Source organism: Carettochelys insculpta, chromosome 14 (assembly GCF_033958435.1).
Source record: "Carettochelys insculpta isolate YL-2023 chromosome 14, ASM3395843v1, whole genome shotgun sequence".
Taxonomy (NCBI): Eukaryota; Metazoa; Chordata; order Testudines; family Carettochelyidae; genus Carettochelys; species Carettochelys insculpta.
In genome coordinates, this window is record NC_134150.1 from 43,075,788 (window position 1) to 43,100,725 (window position 24,938).

Consider the following 24,938-nt stretch of genomic DNA (forward strand, 5'->3'; position numbering starts at 1 on the left):
GGAAGAACAGTGCCCTTGCCCTGGCTGGGACGTGGCCGGGATAGTGGGGCACCAGGAGAGCCGTGGAAATGTTCACTAGAGCAAGGCACCACTTAAAGCTGTCTGAGCCCAGCTCCCCCAGTCCCAGCCCACCTGGTGGCAAGGATTCTCCAGCAGAACTAGCCCCCAGGTGCCTATACAGTGCTGGGGGGCAGCACAGGGCCACGTGGTGTCCTCTGCTCTGAGCCGTGGCCGCTGTCTCTCTCAGGGCAGCCCATGGCCACGGGCACGGGGACCTTGCTGCTGACCCTGGAGGACGTGAATGACAACGGGCCGGTGCCAGAGCCCCGGGAGTTTGACATCTGCAATCAGAACCCTGTGGAGCAGCGGCTCCGTATTGTGGACCTAGACCTGCCCCCAAACACCTATCCCTTCAGGGCAGAGCTGATGCATGGCTCTGGCTCCAACTGGACAGCAGCTGTGAACGCGCAGGGTAAGGGGCTGGGCTGCTGTGCGCCCTCCTGGGCTTGTCCTGCTGCAAAGCGGGGCCAGGCCCCTGCCCAGCCATCCAGAGGAGTCCTGCCCCCGGGCTGGTGTTCTCGCCAGGGCTGGCGGCCCAGGGTAGGACTGGGCCCATCCACTGGGCTTTCATGGTTCATTTGCCTTGTGGAATGGCCAGCAGCGCCTCAGGCTCTTCCATTTGCTGATTGTGCTCCCCGCTCCCAGCAAAGCGAGATGCAGGCACCGCAGTTCCCTGGGGTGTGGGGTGGATGCTTTTTCACTGAGCTGCCCAGCCACCGCTGCCCATGTGAGAGGTCTGGGGCGGGCAGGCATCTGCTGGGCTACTCGTCCGGTGCCAGCCAGCCTCCCAGGGCCCTGTAGCTATGGCAGGGGGACCTGAGGGGAGAAGCCTGCTAGGAATGACCCAGCAGACCATGTGAAGTGGCCTCAGGTTCCCAGGTGCCTGCTGGATGTAGCCAGTGGCAGCTCAAGCCCTCTAATGCCCCCCAGTGCCATCAGGCTGCCAGCCGTAAGGTTTGCTAGCCTCCCCGCCACACCCTGTGTAAACCTTCTGGCCAGAGCTGGGCTTGGCAGACGGCCAGGCCCTGGCGCTGGGCAGCTGCTCCACAGAGCATCTGGCCATAGAGCTGGAGGTGCTGGGGCCGTGCAGCAGTACTGCTGTGGCATGGCCAGGGCTCCAGGATCCCTGGCAGGCCCGTACGCAGGAATCTGTGTGGGTGCGGGCGTGTGACCTGCAAGTGTGTTAACTGCAAGGAGCTCAGACTTGTCGCGCAGCTAGTGTGCTGGAGAGAGGCTAGTGAAAAGCTAGAGTGGAAACGGTGACTGGGAAATGGTTTTGCTGTACTAACCACGTCTACAGTAATTAGGGTTTTGCAGAAATCTTACTGTAATATCCCAAGGGAAAAACAATATTCCCTCCTCCCCCTGCCTTTCCTGTTGCTAGCATCCCAGGGCCTGCTGGGAAATGTAGTCCTTTCCCTGGTCCAGGGCCAGCTCTCTAGGAAGGGAGGTGGCCAAGGAACTACAACTCCCAGGGGGCCTTGGGTTCCCCCATCATGTCCTGCAGGCTCCCCTGGCACAGTGCAGCAGAGGGAAGGGAGAGAAACCAGGCATGGAGGGTACATTTATCTGAGCCCACCTGCAGTGGGGTTCTGACTCCCAAGTCTGCTCCCTGCTGCAGGAGACAGCCTGGACATAAAGCTTACCAGACAACTGGAGCCAGGAGATTACAGCATCTTCCTGAAGCTGGTGGACAACCAGGGTAAATCCCAGGTGACGACTGTCAAAGCCCGCGTGTGCGACTGTGAGGGGGAAGCCAGGAACTGCGAGCGGAAAGCAGCCATCGCGGGCGGCATGGGGATCCCCGTCATCCTGGGGATTCTCGGCGGAATCCTGGCCTTGCTCAGTGAGTACCGCAGCACCCTGGGGAGGAGCAAAGAGCCGCATGCGCCTGCCGTAGATGGCCTGGCCTGGCCTCGGGGCGGCTGAGAACTCCCGGGGGCTGCGGCGGCTCAGCAGAGGGAATGGTGGCCCCTGCTCAAGGTGACACTTCTGCTCCCTCTGCCCAGTCCTGCTGCTGGTGCTGCTGCTCTTCGCGCGGAAGAAGAGGGGGGTGAAGGAGCTCTTGCTGCCCCCCGAGGACGACACGCGAGACAACGTCTATTACTATGACGAGGAGGGTGGTGGGGAGGAAGACCAGGTGAGTGGAGCTCCGAGGCTGGGCTTCGCGAGGGCCCTGCTCCCGGGGGCAGCGCTGGGGCTCGGGCACTCAGGGGCCGGCTCTAGACCCCACTGGCTGGGTGGGTTATTTTTTGTGCCAGACGCATGGAACGTGGGCCTGGCTGGGGTGTCACCGGGGGACCGTGGCCCTGCCAAGCTCTGCACCAGAGCTCTGCTGGCATCCCACCTCCCCCCGGCCAGTGCCAGTGCTCAGGCCCTGCTTAGGCTGCTCTTGATTGCCAGCCGCCCCTCGTCCCTCTGACCTCCCTGCTGCAGGCCCTGGGCCAGGCCATGGGCTCAGAGTGTGGCGGCCGAGGCACAGAGGCCAGGGCCTGCGGAGGTGCACTGCCTGTCAGGGCTCGGTTCCCCAGGGTGGCCCTACAAGGCTGCTCTCAGCTTCCTGTGGCCGGTAACCTTCCCCAGCTGGCTGCTTCCCTGTAGCCCTCTGTCCAAGCAGCGCTCTGCAGCGCTCCATGGGGCTGAGTGACGCACAGGCCCTAGGGAGGCTGAGCAGCAGTGAGGGAAATTCCTACCTCTGGGTGAGCCCCACCCTCTCTGTCCCACCCTGCTTTGGCTGCGACTTGCGGCACCGCCTGACGTCCCCTCTTCCCACATCCTCCTCCGCAGGACTATGACCTCAGCCAGCTGCACCGCGGCCTGGATGCTCGTCCTGAAGTCACCCGCAGCGACGTGGTCCCGACGCTCATGCCGGCCCCGCAGTACCGGCCTCGCCCCGCCAACCCCGACGAGATTGGCAACTTCATCGATGAGGTGAGCAGGGCGGACGGCCTGGCCCGGCCCGGCTTGGCTCGTCAGTCCCCTGGGCGGAGGGGCCGGTTCGTAACCCCAAGCTGTGACTTCCACCCAGCGCCCCTGGGTGGTGCGGTGCCTCTCGCCAGGTGGAACCTGCAGGGGCTAGAGCCTGCTCCATGCCAGGCAGGCCCTGCCCGGGGAGCTCGTTCCCACAGCTCAGGACTAGCCACCTTCGGAGCATGATGCGCAGCCCGGTGCCCCCGCCACCCTCCCCCCAGCCATTGGTACAGGTGCCTGGAACGCAGCGTCTGCATCCCCCGGGGAAAGCGCAGGGATCCCCTCGCTGCTGTGCTCAGAACCAGGCACACGAGACACCAAACACCTGGTTGGGAACCGGGGTGCCTGGAGAGACGAGCCCCCAGGGACAGAGGGAGGGAAGGGGGCAACCCTGCTGGACGCCCTTGGGGAGCTTGGCTGCCTCGGATCGTCTCCCACCCCCTCCATTGGGGCCAGGTTCTGTGGTGGGATTCCTGGGATGTAGCCTGGACCTGTGGGACTGCTCTGCCCCCTTTTCTCTCTCTCCTGGGCTGTCTCACAATGCCTGGCTGGCAGCAAGCTGCACGCCCCTCAGCACTACCACACAGAGCCCCTGCCCAGCTAGAGCTCCCAAATGCTCCTGAATCACACGCAGAAAGGCATCAGCAAAGCCCTCCGCCATGGGCGCCCGCACCGTACCGTCTGGTACCGCTCCAGATCCCTCCCTGAGCACTGCAAGCTTACGGATTGGTTCAGCACTTCCTCCACGGGGAGAGGGCCTAGGCCAGCCCCAGCAAACCTGCGAGCTCGAGGGAGAACCAGCAGAACCCGTTCATTGATGACAAGGGAGAGATTGATGCCGTTGCACCTGATGGGCAAAAAGCCAAAGAGGGCGTCCAAAGACAGCTGTGTGTGTGGCCTGCCCCTGCGTGGGAAGGCACCCAGCGGCAGCGCCCCTACCCTGGGGCCTGCATGGCTATGCCCCCCGCACCTCCTCGCAGCTTGTGCTGGGGGCTCCCCTGGGGCCAGGAGAGCGAGAGGCTGGTTCCTCCCAAGAGAAGCCGCCTGTCGGCAGGTGCCCCGGCGGCTGACTGCGAGGCAGGCACTGCGGTGTGCAGGAAGGGCTGATTCTGGGACAGCTCTGCTGTCCTGACCTTCCATTTCCAGTGCACCTGCGGGTCTCCTGAGGGCGTCCCCAAGAGGCACCTCTGCGCAGGGCGAAGCTCGTGCTCTCACTCCCGATTTAATGCTTCTCTCCCCCCAGAACCTGAAGGCGGCTGACACGGACCCCACGGCACCGCCCTACGACTCCCTGCTGGTCTTTGACTACGAGGGCAGCGGCTCCGAGGCGGCCTCGCTCAGCTCCCTCAACTCCTCCGCCTCCGACCAGGACCAGGACTACGACTACCTGCAGGACTGGGGCGGCCGGTTCAGGAAGCTGGCCGACATGTACGGCGGGGGTGAGGACGAAGAGTAGCTGCTGTGAGCATGATCAGGCTGCAGCCGGCGGCGCCTGTGAGGCACATTGCTGTGGTCCTTTCAGTGCATCCCAGCCATTGCTGCTCTGCTCGAGTGGGCTGGATGGCTGGAACTCCCCTCCCTTGGCAGACAACAGCACTGCATGAATCCATCCTCCTGCCAGGCCTGGCGCGGTTTCCTCAGCCGCCACGGAAAGCAGATGCTTTCCAGCTTAATGTGGGCAGAGGGTTCTGCTCCAGGAGCAGCCAGGTTTCAGTCATCCAAGGGCCTTGGCGGCAGCCTGTCAGGAATGAATGTTCCCTCCCGAACATGCTGCCCTTCCCTGCGTTTGCTGTCGGGGCCCCAGGCATTAGCCACATGCTCTAGGGGACCCCCCTTTACCCAGGTCCTCAGGGTCAAGGCAAAACGGGGTTGAGTTAGACAATCCCACCCATACTGACTCCCTAGGGCTCCAGAGGAAAGGCTCCTCACCTTACCCAGGCCCTAGGGCTTAGCACCTACCCTTTTGCCAGTCTGCAGGGTCGTCTTACTAGTGAAAGAGCCTTACACAGCAATATCTTTACCCTCTATTTATTAACAGTTACCAAAACAGACTGCACACACTAGGCCCTTAGTGCTCACCACGCCTGGTCAGGCAGATGACCTTTCCCTGATGGCCAGTCAGGACCTGGGGAACTCAGCTTCTGCACAGGGGAACTGGCCAGACGTTGAGGTCCAAGAGCTCAGATCCGGGGGCGCCAAAGAAATTCCTAGGACCCTCATTTGTACAGTGAAACTTGAGTCCTGCTTCACTATCCCTTAGCCCAGGGGTAGGCAGCTCTTACACTGGGCCCCACTTTTTGTCCCTGCAATGAGCAGGGGCCACCACCTGCCTAATGTCATCGAAACCGACGGACATTTTGGTTCGGTTCTTGTGAAAAAGCCCCTTTAGGCCCGGGTCAGAAAAGTCTGTAGAAGGTAAAAACGAAATGCGAACACAGATTCCAGCATTGGTAATGAGCTGGATGAGCCTGAGACCCAGCAGCCAGTAGTTCTACGCCCCTTGGTGAAGTCTCACCCTCCCCAGGAGGCCTGCCCCCGACTTTGGGTACCGCTGCCTTAGCCGATCACGTCATTAAAGTATTACCACACCCTTCTTTGAGTGACCCTAACACTGTGAACGGCTTCATTCCCCCACCGCCTTGAGTGCTTATAAAATGAATTATGCAACCCAGAGGAAAAGAACGAGATCAAAGCCATACAGATAAATGACAGAGAAGCGGGAACCATAAAAGCAGAACAATCAAGAAGCCGAGATTTCCTCCCCAGGCATGTGAACCAGCTCCTTGCCAGACAGACTGCCGTCAGAGAGTCCTTGCTTGTCTGGTGCCATGGCTGTGCCCTCAGTCAGAGGGGTGTGAGCATGGGGCTTTCTGCTGCTGCTGTCCGGCCCTTACACAGGTCCCATCTTGGCTCAAGGCAGAGCAACGCCTGCTGGGATTGGGCAGTTCCTAGCAGAACGCATCCCCACCCTTCCATTACCCAGGACTGTCTCCCCTTGTGCAGCTGGGGATCTCCTGGCTGCTGCTACTTCCCCAGCCAGCCAGCCACATCTACTTTCTGTGCCCACATGGCTGTGCACTGGCACGCACCCGCTAAGCAGCCTAGTCTTGCTCCTTTGCAGCCCGCTGGGCATGGGGAAAGCACTCGCACCCGTTGTCATCTGCTGGGCGTCTCTTGCTGCAGACTTCCCAGGAGCTGGGCCTGCTGACTTCTGGGGACTCCACCTCCAGCAGCACGATCCATTTCTCGCAATACCTCAGTCCCGTGGTAAATCCCCTCCACCAGCGTAGGGCATCTGTTCACCATTTAATGCAGCCCAGTGTGTGGTTTGGTGCTGCACATGCCCACAGAGGGCGTGTGTTCCGCAAAGGTGCCTCTGAAGAGCAGGCATGAAATAGCCTTTCCCTCAGTAACTGTGGGCTCAGCTACCGCTGGTTCAGTCCAGAGCACGGCCAAATTGCAGGGGCTCTGCCAGAGAGATTTGTACGGAATTTTCGGTGCCACTTGCATTTAATGTAACCGGAGCCCTGAACCAGGAGCTGAACTTATCATTGTGCCCAGCCCACAATGAGCAAAGATGACTGTAGCCTCCTGCTTAGCAATTGTAGCCATGGGACATGTTGGGAAGGGGGACATTTGGGACCCAGGAAATCCTCAGGGATTGACAGTAGATGCACACCCTTCCTGGAGAACTGCAGGGTTGCACAAACACCCTAGTGTGCTGATTAGTAACCGAGAGGGAGCCGTGCTAGTCTATACACTATCAAAACAAGCAAGCCATCCAGTAGCACTTTAAAGGCTAGCAAAATAATTTATTAGGTGATGAGCTTTGGTGGGACAGACCCACTTCTTCAGAGCACAGCCAGGCCAGAACAGACTCAATATTTAAGGCACAGAGAACCAAAAATTACTATTTACTATTACTGATTACTGTTTTTGGTTCTCTGTGCCTTAAATATTGAGTCTGTTCTGGCCTGGCTGTGCTCTGAAGAAGTGGGTCTGTCCCACCAAAGCTCATCACCTAATAAATAATTTTGCTAGCCTTTAAAGTGCTACTGGATGGCTTGTTTGTTTTCTTAGTGTGCTGGTTTCAGTGAATCTACCTGTCCTTTTCCGTGCATTCGAGTGCTCGGGACTCGATGCTAATTTGTGCCTGTGTGCTGCAGTGGTGACTTTCCATTTGTCTAACGAGAGGGCAGTGTTCTTCCCCACCTTGCCATGCACCTCTTACCTCCTCCACAGCAGCTGGGTTAGAAACCCACTCAGGTAGAGCGCTGCGGAGACCCTCCTCTCCCCGGTGCTGCAGAGGGCTGCCCCCCATCCTCTGCCAACGGGTGGGGCAGTGTGCTGAGGGAGTGTTCTGGAACACTTGGGGTCTCCATAAAGACATGCAATGTCTAAACCTGTCAGCTCCACTTGACGCTATATGTTTGTATAAAGTTGTTCCTTCATGTGCTTGAATAGGGGGGAGGTGATTGATAAATTACCAGCCAATAACATGCCATTTTATTTTCATATTGTATTTAGCAGGATGTCTTGTTTAATAGCCACCGCCGATCTATATTCTTCCATAATCTCAGATTATGACTACTTCCTTCAGTGTGTTTTAATCTACAAGGTTTGCAGGGTAATAATTGTGGATTTCATTAATGGAGCTTTAAAAAGGAAATGGCTTTATCTGTTTTCTAATTTATGTATTTGTACTTGGTACTTTTCTGTGATGGGAAATGGTGGACACAAAGCAAGCGCAGAGAACAGCAATAGCTTCATGTTATTTTGAGTCTACATTTTATAACTTTTTAATAAATCTGTTTTTAAATAGTTTTATTTAAGGCTAAATTTAAGGCCTGTTTTTTTCTGCTTTGTACACATTCTCTACAACTGGCCCAAGCCGACACCTTTGCCTGCCCCTCAAGGAGCACTGTTGTGGGGTCTTCACTTAACCCCCGCTGGCTCCTTTGGAAAAAAGCCCAAAGCCAAATGCTTTCTGCAGCCTCCAGCTCTTTCATATGAACATGGCTTTCAGAACAGCCCCGTGCAGTGGGACAGGCCTGGAGTGCAGCCAGTAGAGCAGGAACTAGTTGGCAATTCTCATTCAAAGGACTGGAAAAGAATTTATCCAGCACACACTGTTGCTTGAAATGCTAATGATGGAGTTAGGCTGGGATCCATTTTATACAAACAAAAATAATAAAGCTCAGACCTATATTAATGGAGTTTGGGGGCTAACTTCTGCTGGGAGTACTACAGGACTTACACACTGAAAAGTTTTGCTGTTCCAGCTGGAGAGAGACACTGGCAAACACTGCCACTCCCACTTCTTCCAGGTGTATGCATGGCCTCCACCATAACAATTCTTTTGCTGATATACCTCACAGAATTGTAGAACACTAGGACTGGAAGGGACCTTGAGGAGGTCATTCAGTCCAGTTCCCTGTCCTCTTGGCAGGACCAAGCACCTTCTAGACCATCCCTGATAGGTGTCTGTCTAACCTGCTCTTAAGTATCTCTAGTGATGGAGATTCCACAACCTCCCTCAGCAATTTATTCCAGTGTTTAATCACCCTGACAGGAAGCTTTTCCTAATGTCCAGCCTAAACCTCCCTTGCTGCAGTTTAAACCCATGGCTGCTTGTCCTATCCTCAGAGGCCAAGGAGAACAATTTTTCTCCCTCCTCCTTGTGACCCTCTTTAAGGTACTTGCAACCACTATCAGGTCCCCTGTCAGTCTTCTCTTTTCTGAAGTAAACAAGCCCAGTTATTTCAGTCTTCCCTCATAGCTCATGTTCTCTAGACCCTTCATCATTCTTGTTGCTCAGACCAGTCCAAGTGAAATAAATTATGCTGATATAGCTGCACCCGCAGGAGGGCTTTTCCTGGTGCAGATGTAACCCACACCCCTAGGTGTGGTTAACTGTCCCATGTAGTGGTACCTAGACCACTTTGCAGAGAAACAATGTGTCCTCTACAGCTAATGGGTAGCCCGTTTAAAACTGATAAAAGTTTTTTCACAGTGCCCAGTCAACCTGTGGAATTTCTTGCCAGACTGGAAGAGAGTTGAAAGAAGAGCTAGATAAACTCATGGAGGGTAGGGCCATAAAAGGTGATTAGCCAGGAGGTAGGAATGGTGGCCCTGGCCGCTGTTTGTCAGAGGCTGGAGATGGATGGCAGGGGACATGCGTGATGGGGTTCAGGGGTTCCCAAGCTCTGCACCACATCCGCAGGCAGGAGTGACTCTCACTCAGCAGGAGAACAGCGGGTTTATTAGCCGACAGGACACAGCATCGTACAGAGGAGTCAGTGCAGCCGGCAGAGACAGCCAGTCCAACCCATGCTGGGGAGAGGAGGCCCCGAGGGGCCCCCAGAGCCGGCGCCTGGCCCCCTCCTTTGTCTCTCTCTCCCCCAGCCCAGATTCACTGCTCCCAACTCCCAGTTCCAATTCAAACCCCTCAGGCTCCACCTCCCCCTTTGTCTGCAGTACAAAGGTGTCACCTGGTTGTCAAGGTTACCCTCAGCAGGAGCCCCCCACCCTCTGTGAGCCCCTCACACACACAGGTACCCCCCACTCCATCACAACAAGTCCCTTGATCTTGGGCAGGGAGGGAGGCCAGAGGGAGGGATGGAGGGAGGCAGGGACAGCTCCGCGGTTTGAGCATTGGCCTGCTCAACCCAGGGCTGTGAGCGCAGTTGTTGAGGCCATTCAGGGACTGGGGCAAACAGCTGCCAGGGATGGTGCTCGGTCCTGCCAAGGGGGGCCTGGACTAGATGAGCTCCTGAGGTCCCTTCCAGTTCTAGCAGATGCACATCTCCTATTGAACAACACCACCATTGTCCTCAGCCCCCCCCGGGCACCCGGCACTGGCCATTGTCAGCCAACGCGATGCAGCACGGGAGGGACCTTTGGTCTGCCCCCGTAACAGCCACTCCTGCAGCCCGGGAGCCAGCCAGCCTCTAGCTCCGGCTGCAGAGGCGCCTGCGCGGGGCTGGTTGCACAGCCCGGGTGTGAGCTCGCCCCGCGGCAGGGCCCCGCCCGCACCGGAAAAGCGCCAGCGGGCCCGGGCACTGCACGGGTGAGCGCAGCGCCGCAGGGAGCTGCGCGGTCCCTGGGGCCCGAGGCGGCTGCCGGCTCGCAGCGCCCCCTGCCGCCCGGCCCAGGCGCACCTGTCACCTCCCCCATCCCCGCCCTGGGCAGAGCCAGAGCCGCGCCTGCGCCCTGCCCTCGCTTCGGGGCCGGGCCTGGCTCGGCTCAGCCTCGGGGGCGCCAGGGGCTGGGAGGCGGCGCCGCAGGGTCCCCCAGTGCCCCAGGGCGAGCTGCAGCGGGCCGAGGCCCAGAACGTTGTGACTCCCCCAACATGGCGGCAGAACCGCCCTACGGGAGGTGTTGGGGCGACCCTCCCAAGATGGCGGCAAGGCCCAGCTGCCGGTCTCGGAGGTGGCACGCGACTCTACCAAGATGGCGGCAAGGCCCCGCTGCCGCTCACGGGGGGTGGCACGCGACTCTACCAAGATGGCGGCAAGGCCCAGCTGCCGCCCGGGAGTGGCACGCGACCCTACCAAGATGGCGGCGGGCCAGTCCCGCGCCACCCGCAGACCCTCTCAAGATGGTGACGCTCTGCGCTATTGTGCGCAGGCGCAGTGGGCGCGGAAGGCCATGGCCGGCGGTTTGAAGCTAGAGCGGGCGGTGGAGGCGCTGGAGCTGCTGCTGGGGAAGCCCGGAGGTGCCGGTGAGAGGGGCCACTCCTCGCAGGGGCCCCCTGCCCCAGTCCTCCCCCGTACCCGGGGTCCCCACCCCTCCCGTCCTGCGCCCCCCGCGCCTGGGGGTCCCCACCCCTCCCCCTCAGCTGCTCACCCCGTCCTGCCCCCCGTACCTGGGGTCCCCACCCCTCCCCCGCTGCCCTCAGCCACTCACCCCCGTCCTGCCCCCCAAACGTGGGGGTCTCCACCCCCTCCCGTTGCCCTCAGCCACTCACCCCCATCCTCCCCCCTCATGCCTGGGAGTCCCCTCCCCTGCCCCACAGCTGTAAGCCACTCACCCCATCCCATCCTGTAGCTGTGTGGGGTCCCCTCAGCAGCCGCTCTGGCCCATTCCCCATGCCTGGGTGGGTCCCCCTGGCCCATCCTTCCACACTGCCCTCAGCAGCTCACCTCCATCTTATCCCCTGCTGTCCTCAGCAGGCCCCTTCCCATGCCCCCACTGCCTTCAGCACTCTCTGGCCCATCCCCATTGTGCTGGGACCCCCTCCTCTGTCCCTCAATCACCGTGGGAGCCCCTGGCCTTGTCATGGTTTTCCACCATGAGGGAAGACGCCTCCCCCTTTCCCTGCACCCCGTTCTCATAAAGGTGCTTCTGGCACCCTTAGGCAGGATCTCTCTGCTGTCCATAGTGCTGTTCGTGTTTGTTTAAAAAGTAGCAGCTGCTGGAGCGGTTTTCTCAGAGTGGTGCTGGGGAATGATGGGTGAGAGCAGCCTTCCAGGGCACTGCTCTGTCTCTGAATTCCCTGGGCTAACAGGGCTCTGCTCTCCCAGATCAGCATTTTGCCCAACAAGTAACCTGAGTGAGAGATTACAAGACTTTTTCTTTGCCCATCTAGTAGCTGCTGCTGCTACTTCAATCTACACATTTCTCTTTGATGCAGCCCTCTTGGACTGCATCCACCCTGCCAGATAAATCCAAATTTCAGGCAGTTAGCTCCATTGTACCAAGTGACTGTCTTCACTGTGAATAGCACTAGCTCAATTTAGGGAGCATTAATATCGATAGCATGCAAGTTTGAATTTAACCGTTTGAGTGAAGGCTGGTGTGGAAATGCCATGTCTTTGAATCGAATTCATTAGCCTCCAGAGGCTGATTGGTGTTGCTGCACCTGGCCCCCAGCTCCTTGCACTTGTGCTGCTGTGCTGGTCAGTTTCCCAGCTCCCCTGAGTGGCCCTGAGCCAGGAAACTGACTGGCGCTGTTGCAACTGGCTGGGCTGGACTCCCAGCTCTGGCAAGCCAGGCACAGCAGCTCTGGTCAGTTTCCTGGCGCTGGCCTGCTCTCTCCCCCTCCCCTCCCCAAGCTGCAAGGGGAAACAGGCAGCAGGGTGAGTGCTGCTGACGGTGGGGGGGTGGGGTGCAGCAGGGCCTAGGGGGAGGGCACTGAATGTGGGGCTGAGGGAATTGTGGGATAGGTTCCCACAATGCACTGCTGAAATAGTCGCCATTCAGTGTGGCAGCACTAACTTGACTTTGTGGGGAAGTTAGGATACTCAAAGTCAAATTTATAAAACCCAGAGTTATAAAACTGAATTTAATAAGGTCAGATTTAGCTGGTAATGTAGACGTAGCTCTAGTCCTTCCCTGAAGCTGATAGTCTCCAGGTTTTCTCCTGTCCCAAAGTGCAGTTTGAAAGGCTGCCTCTTTGTTCAGCAAGGATGGGTGGTTTTGACCAGCAGGCATATGACTATGCAGCATTTTGGCACAAGTCTCCTGGCCTGAACTGAGAGACTTTGGCTAGTGAGGCTTATACTAATTCTTTAAAAATAGCTGCATGAAGAGCTGTGAAACTGGCATCTCGGGTTCTGAAGCCTGGGAGTTGGGGTGGTCTTCAAAGCCCAGCCTGAGCTGGCACTTTAAAGTGCTGTCTATATATACAGCTATTTTCAGAGCACCTGCCCAAGCTCTGCCAGCCAGAGCCTCTTGACCTGGGTTGGGAAGCTCACGCCAAAATAATGTGCAGACATACCCCAAGTGGGGAAAGGCAGCACATCCATATTTATTTTCACACAATGGATGGTGGGATGGGGGAGCTTCTCCCCAGTTCTCAGAGGTCAGGAGAGTCTCTTCTTGTTTGTTTTCCCCAGCCAGGGAAGGGCTACCAAGGCCTTTTTTCCAGACTCTTCCCAGGCAGTGCACAGGTACCAAGCTCTGACCTGGTGAGTTCCATGTTGGTAGGTCTTGCTAGCTCAGATAAGCAACAGTGAGATGCACCCATAACCCCTGTGCCTCCTGAGACAGTGATTGTCTCTTTTTCTGGACAAAGCCAAATCCTGGCTACCACGATAGAAATACTTGTCATCATTTTGCTCCTTTTCAACCTGAGCAGCTAGTTAAAGTATGGGGCCCAGGGAATGTTCCAGTTGGGAGTACAACTGGAGCTAGGTGCTTCTCTGATGGCACTTTGTATGGTTATAAAGAATGTATTGAATGTGGTGCCCCTGAAAGGAGAAGCAATCAGATAGCAGAAACAGCTTCTTTCAGTCACAGCACAAAGAGTATTCTTTTCTCTGCAGTCCTGACCTAGAAACCTCTGCCGGGTCTCTCTTACAGGCTCAGATATGCTGCTTTCAACTGCTCCTTCTAGCTCGCTGTCGCTCCCAGTTTTGTTCTTCTGAGTTCCTCTGTGTTCTGCTTCCCCCTCACTGCACAAATGCAAAGCAGCAAAACCCCTCTGACCCACTCAGCCCAAGAACTCTTGGGCTGGTTCACTGCCTCTGTCTGGTGATTAATTTATCCAGCTAGAGACATGAAAGTTTCCAGGGAGTAACCAGTACCTGTCAGCAGAACGCTGCTAGTAGCAGCTATGGTGGGACCTTATGTGGCTTAGTGCAGGACAGCTGCTTAGCATTCGCAATCCTTGTGCTGTGTGTGACGTTTTTGTTTTCCCTTTCAGGAACAGATTCAGGTTCTTTCCAGACTGCAAAACGTGCAGTTCTGCTCAAAACCTTAGGCTCCAACTTGGCTGCATTAGAGGAAAAGCTTGGGCAGGATCCCCAGTGGAAAGATCTGCAGGGCTTGCGAGCTGAAGTCAGAGAGCAGGCTGCGTGGATAGAAAGCTCCACAGATGTGACCTGGTGTTTTACGTCTCAAGTGCTGCTCTTACTGCTGTGTTTGAAAAAGTGCATGATCCTCCTAGCTGCTGCTTACCAGCCAGCCAAACCAAATCCTAGGAGTGCTGAAGTTGCTCCAGCTCTCAGTCCAGACACACTCAGCATCTCCCAGCAGAAGACAGTCCAGTCGGCTTTGCAGTTTGTGGTGACCTTGGGCCTTTGTCCATACCTGTTACCAGGGGTCGGAATCCCACTGAAGCACAGGACGGAGTTCAGTGCTGTTGTGCAAGATGTGGTGTCTCTGGATGCTGCCCCCAGTGCTATGCGTAGGCTCTATGCCTGCTGTACTGCATTGCTGCAAAGTGCCCAGCACCCATCTTTGGGCAACCTCATCCTTACCCGCCACCTTGGGGATCTCATAGCAGGTCTGTGCCAGCTAGGATTTTGCCCAACCAAAGGAAAGGGTGAGCAAGGCAGGCCACCGGTGGAGCTACAGGTTTGTGTGCAGATAGAATTTCCTGTCTTCAGAGCAGCTGGTGGGTAGGATCGCAGGCAGAAGGGCCGCCTGGACAATGAATGCTGTCATCAATTGGAATGTGTGGGGCCCGAGGCAGCCACCATGTTTGCCTTACCCTAAGACCAGGCCTGCTTGCCTTAATTTTGTATATAGGCTTAATCTGGTAGCTCCCCTCTTTCTGGGCAAAGGCAACTGTCTGGAAGGAATGTAAAACCCTGTGCTCCAGGACCTCAGCCAGTCTCTCGCTATTGGGGATCAGAGTGAGACCTTCCTTGAGGAGCAGATTATCCCAAATCTGCCTTCTGTATGGGGTCTTGCCACCTTCCTTTGAAGTGGCTTGTACCAGCTGCTGCCCCAGACAGGTTACTGTGCCAGCTAAGCTCCAGATCTATCCCTGTCATAAGAACAGCCATGCTGGCGTGGGCCACAGGTCCATCCAGCTTGGTGGCGTGGGCCACAGGTCCGTCCAGCCTGGTACCATGTCTCTGACAGGGACAGTGCCAGGCGCTTCAGAGGGAACGAACAAATCAGGGCAGTTTATGGAGCGATCCATCTGCTCTCATCCACTCCCAGCATCCGACAGGCAGCATCTTTGGACCACCTACAGCATGGGGCTGCATCTTGGCTAGTTGCCGTTGCTGGACCTACCCTCTGTGAGGGCTGTCTAATTCTTTTCTGAACCCGGTTACAAGTTTGGTCTGCACAACGTCCCCTGACGGTGACTGAGTTGTGTGAAGAAGCGTTTCCCTTTGTGTTAAAGCTGCTGTCTGTTACTTTCGTTGGGCGACCCTTAGTTCTGGTGTTATGTGAAGTGGTAAATGACATTTTTAATTCACTTTCTCTTCACCATTCATGGTTTTATAGACCCCTCTCAGATCCCTCCTCGGTCCCTCTTTTTAAGCTGAACAGTCCTAATCTCTTGAATCTCTTCTCACATGAAAGCTGTTCCTACCTCCAATTTTTGTTGCCCTTCCCTGTGGTTTTTCCTATTCTAAAGTAACTTTTTAGATGGGACAACCACAACTGTTTATATTGGGGCCTTGTGATATTTTCTGTTTTAGTATCTGTCCCTTTCCTAATGTTTCCTCTCAGGGACTCACAGCCTGGAGTCCCATGGCTACCTCCTGAGGAAGGGTTGGGGTGTGGCGAGCAAGAGAGCCCAAGCCCAGGTTCTCATTTCATCACCCCAGATCCCTCAGCAGGAAGTGACAGCAGGGCTCCAGGTCTGAGCCCCACACAGGTTTGATAGCCACCAGGCAATGTAAGTAATGCAGTAACTATATCGACCTGAGTCCTACGCCTCCTGCAGAAGTGGAGTTGTTAATTGGATGGAGGGGGCCTTTCACATCAACCATCACCATTCTAGAGCAGACACTTACAGATTTAGGTCAAGTGAAGCTGTCTTACGTCGCCCTAACTCTATAAGATAAACCAGGCCTGTGGCCCAGAGGGTCTCATCTTTCTTCATTAGCTCCTCCAGCTCAGCCAATCTGGTCTCAAATGCTCATACTTGGTCTCTGAGGGCTACCAGCCACTTGCACTGTATGCAACTATATGACCTGCCCACGGGGCAAGTAATCGTACATGCTGCATTCACTGCAGTAAACAGGGTAGGCCCCACTCTGCTGCTGGACTTCTGCCTGCAATGGTTTTCCTCAGGCTGGGTTTTTGGGTCTGTGCTTGTATGTGTGGTGGTTCTGGAACAGTTTTTGTTTAGACTTGCCCAAGTAAAAAAGTGCTCTTTTGCAAACAGGATTAGAATGGCCTAGCTTAGGGGTTCCCAGACTTCATTGCACTGCCTCCCGCTTCTTACAAAACAATTTACCAGGGAGGGGTGATGGAACTCTGAGCCTGTCCAAGCCCCTCCATCCCCAGGTGGGCAGGCCAACTTCAGATCCTCCACTCTTGGGGGTGAGGGCAAAGCCCAGGTGCTTCACCCCAGGCAGGTGGCTTGTGACCTGACTCATGCTGCTCAGGCTTTGGTCCTGGGCAGTAAGACTTGGACTTTGGCTTCAGGCGTGGGAGCCAGCAAGTCTATGGCAGGCTTGGCGATCCCATTGCAAGAGGATTGTGACCTGCTTTGGGGGCCTGACCCACAGTTTAAGAACCCCAGTCTATTCCCTACCCACCTATTTGTTTCACAATTAATGTCTTATAAGTTACTAGAGGTCCAGTAGAGGGAGGCAGAGCCTAGCAAAATACCTTATGTTGCTTTACCGTGGCCTGTGGTGTGTTAATGCTCCAGCACAGGGACCTGCTCTTTTTCAGGGCCTTACAGAAGAGGAGCGAACCTGCTGCAGAGAGGCTTTGCAGAGTGTCTTGGATCGAGTCTACCAACCCTTAGTAGTCTGGGAACTGCTTGTTCTTCAGGGTGGATCCAAACAGGTACCCAGGCTGCCAGCTGGTTCTGTAGCTGGTGAAGGCGTTTCTGATTCAGGAGGCTGTCTCCAGTGCCTGCACCTTCCAGGGCGTAGGAACTGGAATAAGATGTGATCTTCTGGCTCGGGGGTCAGCAACCCCTGGCAGGGGTGCCGAGAGTGGCACACGAACTGATTTTCATCCACATGTGTGGCAGGAGCTCAGCCCTACCCTCCTCACCCATGCGGCCAGGAGCTTGCTCTAAGCCAAGCCACATGCGGATTAACAAAAGAACAACTAATGCTCCCAACCACCACCCAAACAGTAAAGCACTGCATGTTTGTTTCTTAATGACGCTCTTGTAAGTAGGACTGTTAGGCTACGTCTACATGGCAGAGCTATTTCGGGATACTGGAGGTATCCTGAAATAGCTACTCTGTGTCTTTGACGCATGCCCATCCTTTCGAAATAGTTTTTGAAATAAAAGGCACACTGTTTTAGCATCCCTATATTCCTTGTTGCAGGAGGAGTAACGGATACTTCGAAACAGTGTATTATTTTGACATTTGCACTGTTTAGACAGCACCAAATACAAAATAGCTTATTTTGAACTATGCTCCTGCAGAGTGCAAATTGCATAGACTATTTTGCATTTAGGCTGCTGTGTAGGCGTAGCCTTAGTGACTTTAAAAAGTATCACCAACAGTCAGACTGTGCATAGAGGTCAAAAGATCAGCACTCCTCAGAATGGTTGTGACCCTACTCTAGATACTTATCTGAGCATTGGGATGAAGACGTGGACAGGGAATGTGCAGTAGAGACTTGCATTTGGAGGCTTTGTTTTATTTTTACACAAGCTGCATACTAACAGTCAGTCTGCTTTCTGGAAAAGCTTAGAAGCAAACCTGCTCCTTCCTCAGAGAAAGTAGTGTCCTGCTTCCACCCTGACTGCCCTTAGAAACAAACCTGCTCTTTCCCCAGTGAAGGTAGTGTCCTGCATCCATCCTGACTGTGTGGCTTCACCAAATATATAGCTGTATATGCAGGACAGAATCTGGCCCGTTGTCTGGTTTGTCTTCTTCCTGACAACCCAGTTGAATTTGTACTAAATGCATATTTGTGACTACTTCCTCCACGTGGGTTGGCTCTGCTATTTGTCCTGGAAACTTGGCTATCTTACCATAATGATTATTGCAAAAATATGTTAGTGTCATTATGGATTAGAATAGAAATGCACAAAAGTCAACAGAATTGTGGCTCATACAGTAACAGTGACCCTGTCACATAAAACATAAATATGTGTGGCATATATAATAATAAAAAGCCTCTTTGGGATGTGTGCAATAAGGGAGAGTTGCTGTATGCTAATTTTTGAGGCATTCACACTTGTAGCAAGTATACAAGCCTTACCAATTTAACAAACTGACTGTAGCGCCGTGCTTTATTCTTTGGAAAGAAATTGTTCTATGAAACACCTTGTGTGCTTTTGGTGCTCTCTGATTGGTAAATAGAGATTTCTGGCAATGCCTCGCTCTCTGGGTGGGGTGGTTTGCCCTAGAACTCCACAGATGGCATGTACTTACCAGCGGTCTTCTGTGAAAGTGGGTACAGCACCAAGTCAGCAGTTTGTATTCTGTCAAGCTTCCAGCATGACTGTCTTCTGGTGAAGGGTCTTGTCTTGTCACCTCCCTGGGTTACTCTGGCAAGAGAGGCATTGATTTATTGTCAGGCTGTGTGGGGCTCACTTGAGCAAATATCCGCAGTGGCTGGGGTGTGCTTAAAAACACACAAGGAGATGGGGGATCTGAGAGAGTCCTGTGAAGCTGACAGTTCCTGACTTCAGTCTGCTTAGGACCGCTGGGAAGAGCCTGCTGCTAGGCTTTAAATGGGGAGGCTAGCAGCACGTCTTTCCTGCCAGGTAGCAATTTAAACTTGGCCACGTTTCAGGGTGCACTGAAGGCTTATAAATTGGGAGGGTCAGGGGAGTTCAGCACACTGAGAACAATGTTGTTGTCAGGAATTCAAGGAACCACGTCTGGTGAAACAAGAGAAATCTGAGCCTTGGTCTTAATGCGCTGCCTACTCGTGCCCCTAAGTTGGATTTGAAATGTTTGGCTTGTACTGCTGGATTTACTGGCAAGGAGACTATTAGCGAGTCCTTTAAATATTTTAGTAGCCTGTCTAATTACGTATCTGTACGCCCATCACTGTGTTCTTGTGCTCCAGCCGTGTACTGTTGTTCTCATCTGTCTATTTGAGCTGGCAGGTGTCAATCGAAGTTGTTAATTTTGAGTTGGAACGGTTTTCACTTAGCACTGCAGCCTTAAAGGGGAGACAGATGCTCATTAAAGAAAGCTGCTGTCCAGAATGGGCCCTGGTCCCAGTCCCTCTGGGGTGTTAGGGTAAAGCAATATGATAGAACAGTCTATTTTAGGGTTGGGGTGTCAGATCTCATTAAATAAAACAGTTGCACCCTTCCGATCAGTTCTGAAAACGCTGTTGCCAGTAGCCTGGAATCTGCACTGGTTGATTCTTGTTTGATCTTTCCTCCTCCATAAACATCCATTTTATGAACTGTAGCTAATGAACACGGGAGGGAGTGCTGCCTTGTGAAGAGGAAGGTGAGAGGCCCCAGAGGTACTTTGTCAGTAAAGCAAACATACACCAGCCTTGTCCACTGTTGGGCGACAAGTGACTGAGCAAATTCTGTCCATGCAGACTGCATGCTTTCTGCTCGTTGTGCTGGACCAGCACCTGTCCTGCTACTGAGACACATGGAAGTTGGGTTTCCTTTTGTAACCTCATAGCTGGTAGATTTAGTTGTCTGTTTTCTCACCGCAGTGTGCTTTATTACATCACGGGAGTTGGAATTGTCTCCTCCTGAATGCAGAGAGACCTGGTCCATCCTGAGAACCCCCTGTGCATGTCAGTGGCAGTGAGACAGTCAAAGCTGACGTATGACCCCAGGAGACTGTAATTAGAGAAGAAAGCTCTGCATGGAGGAGAGGCTCCTGGGATGTTCGGCCCCTCAAATTAAGCCCTAATTATCTTGGTGCCATTGGTTGGTGAAGTGATTTAGTGAAAATTCCCCTGGGTTGTGTTCCTGCCATCACATGCAGATCAGGGCCCTTCCAGGCAGAGCATGTTGCCTTGCCCATCTGCAAGTACTGGTACACCGGTAGCATTCTCTAAAGCAAATATGTTTCCTGTCCCGCTCTCCGTGTCATTGCAGACTTTGCGGTCCCCCAGACAAGAGGTGCAGCAGCCACTTGCCCAAGCCCCAGCTTGGCTTCGGCGTCTGTGTGGACAGCTGCTCTCGGAGAGGCTGATGCGGCCTAACGGGGTTCAGGCTGTTGTTCGGGGCATCATGGAGGGAGTAGGGAGTAAGTATGTTACTCGCACTGTGTCGTTTCAGTTTCACAGATTATGAATGAATCAAGATTTCCACAGTGGCTCAGAGACCCCATGAAATCACAGACTGAATAGCATTGTGGTGACACTGACGTAAGAGTTCCTCTCATTAGACCGGTGGTGTCCAAAAGGAAGATACCCTCTAGCCACATGCGGCTCCGCCCCCCCCGCCCCGCCCCCAGTCAGGGGCCCTGTCCCCCTACCCCCAGTGACTCACCAGAGCCTCCCAGCCCCCAGAGCCAGTGTGGCAATGGCTCAGGAGCTCGGGCGCAGGTTGGCTGGCTTGGGGGCCAGGTGGTGGTGCAACAGGCCCTTGGGCGCTGCACTGTGCGGCTCTCTGGGCTGTGGGGCTTGCAGCTGGGCTGCTCCGTTGGCATGGTGCCCGAGGCGCTGCTGCACCAGCCATGCGGTGCCCAAGGAGCCACCGCCGCGTGGTGCCTGGGGCGCTGTGTTGCTGTACCGCTGACCACACCAGCCCACCGACCCATATTTGCCACAGCGTGCTTCCCCGTTTGCCACGTGACAAAAGGAGTGGATTGGACACTGCGGCATTAGATGGTAGACATGCGAGCTACGCTTGCTGCCAGACTTTAAAGGGGAATACTGAGCTCCTGAGGGTCATGGCACCATTGGTCAGAGTGTGTTGTTACATTTCTGGGTTCTGTAACTGGAAACCTCTACAGTGATTGAGCAAATGTAACTAAAATGACAAAACCTGGGCCCAAAATACCTGCGCATCTGAAATGCCAGTTCTTCACTCTTGTGGAGAGTGAGTTTGTCTTTAAAGATCTGTTTTACTCATCTTTTCATTAGCTCCTGTTTCTGCGAAGGGCATTGATCTGCAGGAACAGTGCTCTGTTGGTAAATAATAAATGTCCTGGGAGAGAAATGAGATCGATCCCACACCCTCTACGGGCTGGGTTCTCAAAGCCTAACACTGCCCCCATCTGGCCAGTTAGATCAAGGCAATGTTCCCTTCCCAGACTGGTATCAGAGAGGCAGCCGAGTTAGTCTGTATCTTCAAAAACAAGAAGTCCTGTGGCACCTTATAGACTAACAGATATTTTGGAGCATAAGCTTTCGTGGGCAAAGACCCACTTTGTCAGATGCATGAGTGGGGGCGTTCAGAAGAGGGGTTCAAAGAGGGGGTCTCAGTAAAGGGGAGGGCCAGAGCTGACAAGGTCTATTCAGTCAGGGTGGATGTGGCCCATTATCGGCAGTTAATGTGGAGGTGTGAACACCAAGAGAGGAGAAAGGAGGTCAGTTCAGTTGGGGGGATGTGGAAGAGCTCTTGATATTCACATCTCCACATTAGCAACTTACAATGGGCCACATCCCCCCTGACTGAACTGACCGGCTTTCTCCTCTCTTGGTGTTCACACCTCCACATTAACTGCCGATAATGGGCCACATCCCCCCTGACTGAATAGACCTTGTCAGCTCTGGCCCTCCCCTTTACTGAGACCCCCTCTTGAATCCCCCCCACTCGTGCATCTGACCAAGCGGGTCTTTGCCCATGAAAGCCTGTGCTCCAAATATCTGTTAGTCTGTAAGGTGCCCCAGGACTCGTTGTTTTCCCAGCCTCGGGGACCCATGTTCCATAGCCTGTGCTCTCGGAGCCGCAGCCAGGGTGGCAGTTTTGTGCTATGGCTCTCTGAGTGGGCCTTGAGATCACCACTTGCCTCCAGTGCCTGGCTGTAATGCTCACGAGTGGGAGTTGATGGCTGGCATCTGAGGCTTTTGTAAAGCTTTGTTCCCTTGCTCCAAGAAACTGGGCTGCCACCTGAAGGACACCTGGGCTGAGGAGACTGTTGAAACAAGAATCCTTCTTTTAGCCTTTCAAAGTCTGGCTTCAGAGAAAACTGAATGGTGGTTTGGAATGCCAAAGGCTTATGGGGGTCTGTGTCCTGCTCTCCTTTGTTTTCAGCTGGGGCAGCTGGAGGTGGCAGTGCTGAAGCAGCAGCTGCAGACTGGAAAAAGTGTGACATGGTTGCTAGGATCCTGGCGTCCTGTCCACAGCAATCTCTGTCCCTGGAGGATTACTATCGAGGGGTGTGCCCACAGGTATGCCCTCTGCTCCCCATTCTCACCAAAACACATCTGCGATGCCCATGAGAAGGGGATTGGGTGCTTAGCCCAGAATCCCACAGCATGAAATAGCCTTGCCGCCTTTTAGCATGCATTTGACAAAGGGGTCTTTGCTGATGAAAGCTTATGCTTCAGTAAATCTGTTAGTCTACAAGGTGCCACAGGATGTCTCGTTCCCACCTGTTATGTACAGCTTTAGCTCTGACCCTGGGGTAACCCAACAGAGAAGTAAAGGGAATCTGTGCCTCTGGTTCAGGCTTTTTCTGAACTAGGCTGATAGGCATTTGTTTTAGCCACTAAGTCATACAGATTCCTTTTCTCTTTCTTCTGCTGTGGCCTCTCAAATGTCGTCCTTGCTTATCACTGTCCATGGACCCTTGTGTTTCCCTGATGTCTTCAACATGAATGTTTGAGTTGGCCAAACTGCCTGCTCCTTTTGTGAATTGAATGGTCTTCTCTGTCCTCATTAGGTGACGATTTCACCCCCCTTCGCTGCAGCACGCGCTGGGGAGGAGCCCTTCCTCCTCGGATTCATGGCTGTCACTCATCTCCACTGGCATGGCCCCCAGTTTAAACAAACTTAATAGGGCTCCTCAGTCTTACCTGCTGGCTAAAGGTTAGCTGCTGCTCTTTGCTTCCTGGCTGTTCTGGACGTGTCCTTTCCATTCCAGATTCTAGACTTACTGCACATTCAGGATAAGCTGGCAGCCCACCAGTTCCAACGAGTTGCCACCACTGCCGTTCTGACCATGGCCAGAGAACACCATCAGCTGGCAGTGAAATACCTGCTCTGTCCTATGCTAGCACCACTTCTCCTGTGCAGGGATGTGGCAGGTAACAGCGTCTCTCTCTTTGTCCTACAACAGACCAGGCAAAACCTCCCATTGAGAAGGGCAGACTGGTTTCTCTTTCTGTCCTACACCTGTGGACACATCTCCTGCAATGGATCCCATGGAGAAATCTCTCTTCATATCTGGGGGTGGGTGAGCTGGGGTAGGCAAGCCCTCAGCCCCACCCCTGCTGCCCAGGGCCCCTTGGGAGCCAAGTGCACCCTCCACCCCCTGAAAGGGCACACTATCCCCCCCCCAACTGACAGTGTGGCCCCAGCCCATCCGCCACCCCCCAGAAATGGGCCAGTATGCTGCTGGCCTGTGTATAGCAATGGCGTTTGACAGCGTTACTGCTAAGTGGGGTGGGGCAGTGCACTGCGGTGGGGGAAGAAGTAAGGTGGTCATCCCTAGAAACCTTTGGTAGAAGATTGCAGCTTACCACCAAACTCGCATCAGGGCCTGTCAGGAGGATTCAGGGGATATTCCTGTGTGCATAAACAAGCTGCTGTGTGTGGCTCCCCTGTGCCGCCTCCACAGGACAATGAAAAGCAGATCTCAGTGCTTCCTCTGTTGTGCCACGACCTCTTTTAGTGCAAGTAAACCTTAATGCCAAGTTGATAGCTCTGTCCAGATAAGTTGGATCACTATTACTCAGGGTTTTCCGAACCTGTACTTCTATTTTCCCCTCTCCTGCTGGTTTCAGGAGTAAGTCAATGGGGCACAGCTCCTTTGTCTTATCAATGTCAGTGCTCCCTTCAGCCCCCCGAAAATCCTTTTTTATTAAAAGTTTACAGCATGCATCTAAAATAACAATAGTCTAGAGCAGCGGTGGGGAACTTATGGTCCACGTTCTGGATCCAGTCCAAGGCTTGCCTTGCTTGCGAGGCTCAGGGCTCCCTCCTGTCCTCCATGGGATGAACCAGCGATGGTTCTCCAGCTACAATGAGCGGTGTGGTTCTCTAGCTATGATGAGGGGTGCCAGGGGACCCTGTTGTCCCAAGTTGCCTGAGTTTTTTGCTTATTGTTTAGGGGCCACATCTATGAGAGCTTTTTTTTCGCTTCTCACTTGCATCCAGACCCATGCACCTCAGATATAGTTACCCAAAGTCTGAGATAGTGGTGAGTGATCAGTGGCAGGTTTCTGGTGTAGCTTTCATGGTCAGCTGAGTGGTGAGCTGGTAGGTGCGCTCACTATTCTGGGCACTTGGGAAAAGGCATTTCAAGAATTTTCAGGGCTTTAAAGGTGGGGGCAGCTTCTGACTTCCATGGAGTTCACGACTGAGACCAGAGTGGTCATTGTTGGGCATTGTGGGACAGCAGTTGGAAGACTGCTAGAATTGACATACGTAGTACAGTGTCTATGGTCACACTGCATCAACCTCAATACATCAAGCATGGCTCAATAGCTCTCCAGGAGGCGGTGTTACTATGTCAGCATAATGGAGCACTTATATAAATTGGAGGTAGATTTAAGTGTAGGCATATGCACAACTAAATCAATGCAAATTTGTCAGCTTAACTTTGTAGCGTTAACCAGGTCTAATCCTGGGGGACTTCTGATTTCACTGTGAGCTCTTCACTTCCTTCTGTCTGTTGTCCATTAACCTAACTGCACATGCATGTTCCAGTGCTGCCCCATCAAACTGCCTTTGGGTACTAGAGCAATGTGCTGAAACAGTGGCTTCTGCTCCCAGAGCGGGCTCTGTAAAGGTGCCCATGGGAGCGGAGTCCTGATGATCATGCTGTGTGGTTTTTTTTTTTTTTTTCCAGAGATGGCAGTGGAAGACTTACCTGCAGGGACTGTGCTGGTGAAAGAGGCAGAGCTCAGCCGCTGTGTGGAAGATGTGTTCAAGGTACAGTATCTGAGCTGGATCCCTAAGGTGGGTAGCTGCTGCCTGA

At 54.2% G+C, this 24,938-nt stretch overlaps 2 protein-coding genes across 3 annotated transcripts in view; both read left to right on the top strand.

Moving 5' to 3' along the window:
• Positions 1-6,882, top strand: part of LOC142020614 (B-cadherin-like) — a 33,226-nt gene extending 26,344 nt beyond the window's left edge. The window contains exons 12-16 of the mRNA XM_075008628.1: positions 248-472; positions 1,682-1,906; positions 2,070-2,200; positions 2,848-2,991; positions 4,274-6,882. Of these exons, the coding sequence (XP_074864729.1) occupies positions 248-472; positions 1,682-1,906; positions 2,070-2,200; positions 2,848-2,991; positions 4,274-4,486 (938 nt within the window). The 3' untranslated portion in view covers positions 4,487-6,882. The remainder of the gene's footprint in view (positions 1-247; positions 473-1,681; positions 1,907-2,069; positions 2,201-2,847; positions 2,992-4,273) is intronic.
• A 3,794-nt stretch (positions 6,883-10,676) lies between these two features.
• The window catches only part of TANGO6 (transport and golgi organization 6 homolog), a 76,481-nt gene continuing 62,219 nt past the window's right edge, over positions 10,677-24,938 (top strand). For both annotated transcript variants that reach the window (XM_075008524.1, XM_075008525.1), the window contains exons 1-7: positions 10,677-10,753; positions 13,679-14,331; positions 16,621-16,737; positions 19,943-20,093; positions 22,049-22,185; positions 22,881-23,043; positions 24,810-24,892. In XM_075008524.1, the coding sequence (XP_074864625.1) occupies positions 10,681-10,753; positions 13,679-14,331; positions 16,621-16,737; positions 19,943-20,093; positions 22,049-22,185; positions 22,881-23,043; positions 24,810-24,892 (1,377 nt within the window). In that variant the 5' untranslated portion in view covers positions 10,677-10,680. The remainder of the gene's footprint in view (positions 10,754-13,678; positions 14,332-16,620; positions 16,738-19,942; positions 20,094-22,048; positions 22,186-22,880; positions 23,044-24,809; positions 24,893-24,938) is intronic.